The sequence below is a fragment of the Octopus bimaculoides genome, chromosome 16 (genome assembly GCF_001194135.2).
Source record: "Octopus bimaculoides isolate UCB-OBI-ISO-001 chromosome 16, ASM119413v2, whole genome shotgun sequence".
Taxonomy (NCBI): Eukaryota; Metazoa; Mollusca; class Cephalopoda; order Octopoda; family Octopodidae; genus Octopus; species Octopus bimaculoides.
The window spans coordinates 37,840,812-37,843,531 of record NC_068996.1 but is presented as its reverse complement, the minus strand read 5'-3'; the positions used below and the strand labels follow the sequence as shown (position 1 = coordinate 37,843,531).

At 37.2% G+C, this 2,720-nt stretch overlaps 1 protein-coding gene across 7 annotated transcripts in view; it reads right to left on the bottom strand.

Annotated features, from left to right (window-relative positions):
- Positions 1–2,720, bottom strand: part of LOC106881394 (F-BAR and double SH3 domains protein 2) — a 286,511-nt gene that overhangs the window by 112,401 nt on the left and 171,390 nt on the right. For 5 of the 7 annotated variants that reach the window (XR_008265738.1, XM_052973716.1, XM_052973712.1 and 2 more), the window contains one exon: positions 1,047–1,164. Coding sequence is in view for 5 of the 7 variants with exons in the window: in XM_052973716.1 (XP_052829676.1) it covers positions 1,047–1,164 (118 nt within the window). In the remaining 2 variants the exon portion in view is untranslated. The remainder of the gene's footprint in view (positions 1–1,046; positions 1,165–2,720) is intronic. The other 2 variants (XR_008265739.1, XM_052973713.1) reach the window with 1 other exon arrangement.

The following is a 2,720-nucleotide window of genomic DNA, read 5'->3' as shown; positions in this document are numbered from 1 at the left end:
CCTTGTGAGTGGATTTGGTAGACGGAAACTGAAAGAAGTCCGTCATATATATGTATATATATATATGTATGTGTGTGTATATGTTTGTGTGTGTATATGTTTGTGTCTGTGCCCCTCCTCTCTATCACCTGATAACTGATGGTGGTGTGTTTAGGTCCCCGTAACTTAGTGGTTCGGCAAAAGAGACCGATAGAATAAGTACTAGGCTTCCAAAGAATAAGTCCTGGGGTCGATTTGCTCGACTAAAGGCGGTGCTCCAGCATGGCCGCAGTCAAATGACTGAAACAACTAAAAGAATAAAGAGTAAAGAGTATATGTTTCTTAACCAGCTGTCACTCAATATACAAGTGTTAGGCAATGAACTCTTCTCAACATAGTTAATCATCAGGTGGCAATTACTTTAATGAAGTTTACATGCAGCACAGAATTCCTAAGTCAGCCATAACACAATGGTGAGTCCAACTGAACAGAAAAATCAATAGCAAAAAAGAAAAAAAAACCCCCAAAAAAGCAACCAAAAAGTTTAGAGCCAAAGAGTAGGAAGAAAATGAGAAAGAAAAGGAAAGAAAGAAGAAAAAGAATATCGTTATGGGGGATGTATTGGCTGTACTTGAAAAGACATGTCAAGTTAAGTAAAACTACTGTCTTCCATACATACAGGCTTGTCTTTTTAGGTGCTGGTACCACATAAAAACACTTGTGCTGGTGCTGTGTAAATGCACCCGTGCTGGTGGCATGTAAAAAGCACCTGACACTCTCTGTTAAGCAATTGGCATTAGGAAGAGCATCCAGCCATAGAAACCACGAGGGGCTGATGAAATATATAATATAAACTTTTATTTTAGAAAATGACTGTGTATTAGACTTATTGAATTTTAAAATAGTCCGGGAGAAAAATGCAAAAAGCTGGCTATCTAGAACACTTAGTAGCTTTTGCTGTGGAAGAGAATCTTATAAATTAGAATTCGAATGAGTTAAAAGGCTTTTAAAGTATAGCAGACGTATACCTGTAGTAACCCTGAATTGATAAGAAGAAATTTATTTACCTTGGCCATTTGATAATGAAGGTGGTGTTAATCTATCTGGTGTTGGTAATGTGACCATAACTGGAGGAGGTGGGGCAAAATCTGGGGGACCACCTTTTACAGGAGTCAGCAAATCCTGCTTGAAAAGATAAAAACAAAAAGTATAAATTAATATTACATTTCATTTGAAATTTTTTTAATTCATATCGACTCATGCAAGTATGGTAAAATGGATGTTAAAATCTATGATGATTGACCAATGTAATAATTTTTCTCCCTCTTTATATACATGTATGTCCTTATTCAGCTTTATTTCAAGATTTCTTGCCAACAGAGAAAGAGTCAGTTTCTAACCTAGATCCAAGACTCCTTTATTGGAATCTCAAAATATCAACAGGATGTTTTTGCATGTATGTATATGTGCAGCATTTGGAGTCAGTGCATGTGCAGATTTGTATGTTTTGTTTTGTGCATGTATTCTCATGCATATAGTTGCATATCTAGACATACTCATATATACTTAAATGATAAGCTTTTGGAAAGTTTTACAGATTTTTACAGTTCTAGTGATGGCTTGGATCTGTAGTCTTCAAATCAGCTTTCCCCTTTCTGGCTTGAGAAGCCTAATTTCTCATAACTGGTATTTAGGCAGTGTGCTACATATTCCAGTGCCCCAAAATTACAGGTATAAACCTGAACTTGTAATGTGGATAGAGTAGGTGTACATGTATGTGTATGTATGTATTCATGTATACATGTGTGTATACATGGATGTAAATATATGCACATATGTAAGTATGTGTGTGTGTATATATATATATATAAGAGGGGGTACCCAAAAGAAACTGGAATTTTGCAATATTTTATTCCTTTAGTTTTACATGTTTACACTTTTATTGCCTTCAATGTATTGCTCCATTTGAAGCAATACATCTGTCCAGATGTGTTTTCCACTGTTCAAAGCAGTGCTGGAACTCATGCAAAGTGATGCCTTTTAATGCCTCTGACACTTCTTTCTTCACCTCTTCTACATCTGCAAATTCCATAGCACCAGCTTTCGTCACCAGTGATGACCTATAAACAAAGGTCAGGATCAATTTCCAACTGTTGTTTCAGTTCACGGCACACATTCAGTTGTGACTGCTTTTGATCTTCTGTGAGCAGGCGAGGCACAAATTTTGCTGCAACTCTTTTCATTCACAATTCCTTGCTCCAAATTTTTTGGCAGGAGCTCCAGGACACACCAGTCATATAAGAAAGTTCAACAATTATTCATTGATGGTCCCCCAAGATCAGTTCATGGATTTTCATTTGTTTGGGAGGTTGATGGATGCCTTGAATGAGGTTGGTCTTCAAGTAACAAGTGACCATTCCTAAAGCGTGAAAACCATTCATAAACTTGCATTTTGCACATGGCAGCATCCTTGTAAGCCGTCTGGAGCATGACAACTTTTTTAGGTGCTGTTCCTTCATTTCAGACATCGCAAAAATTGACAAATGCGGGAGAAGCACTGCAAAGCAAAGATGCACCAGGTGGCAGTAGGACTACACTTGATGCCACTGGTCAACATACTGATGCCTGAGGGACACATCAAGTGGATTCTAGTGGTGAAAGCCAAAACTATAATGGGCTTGTTCCACAAAGCCTGTTTCCAATTACTTTTGAGTACCCTTTCATATATATATATATATATA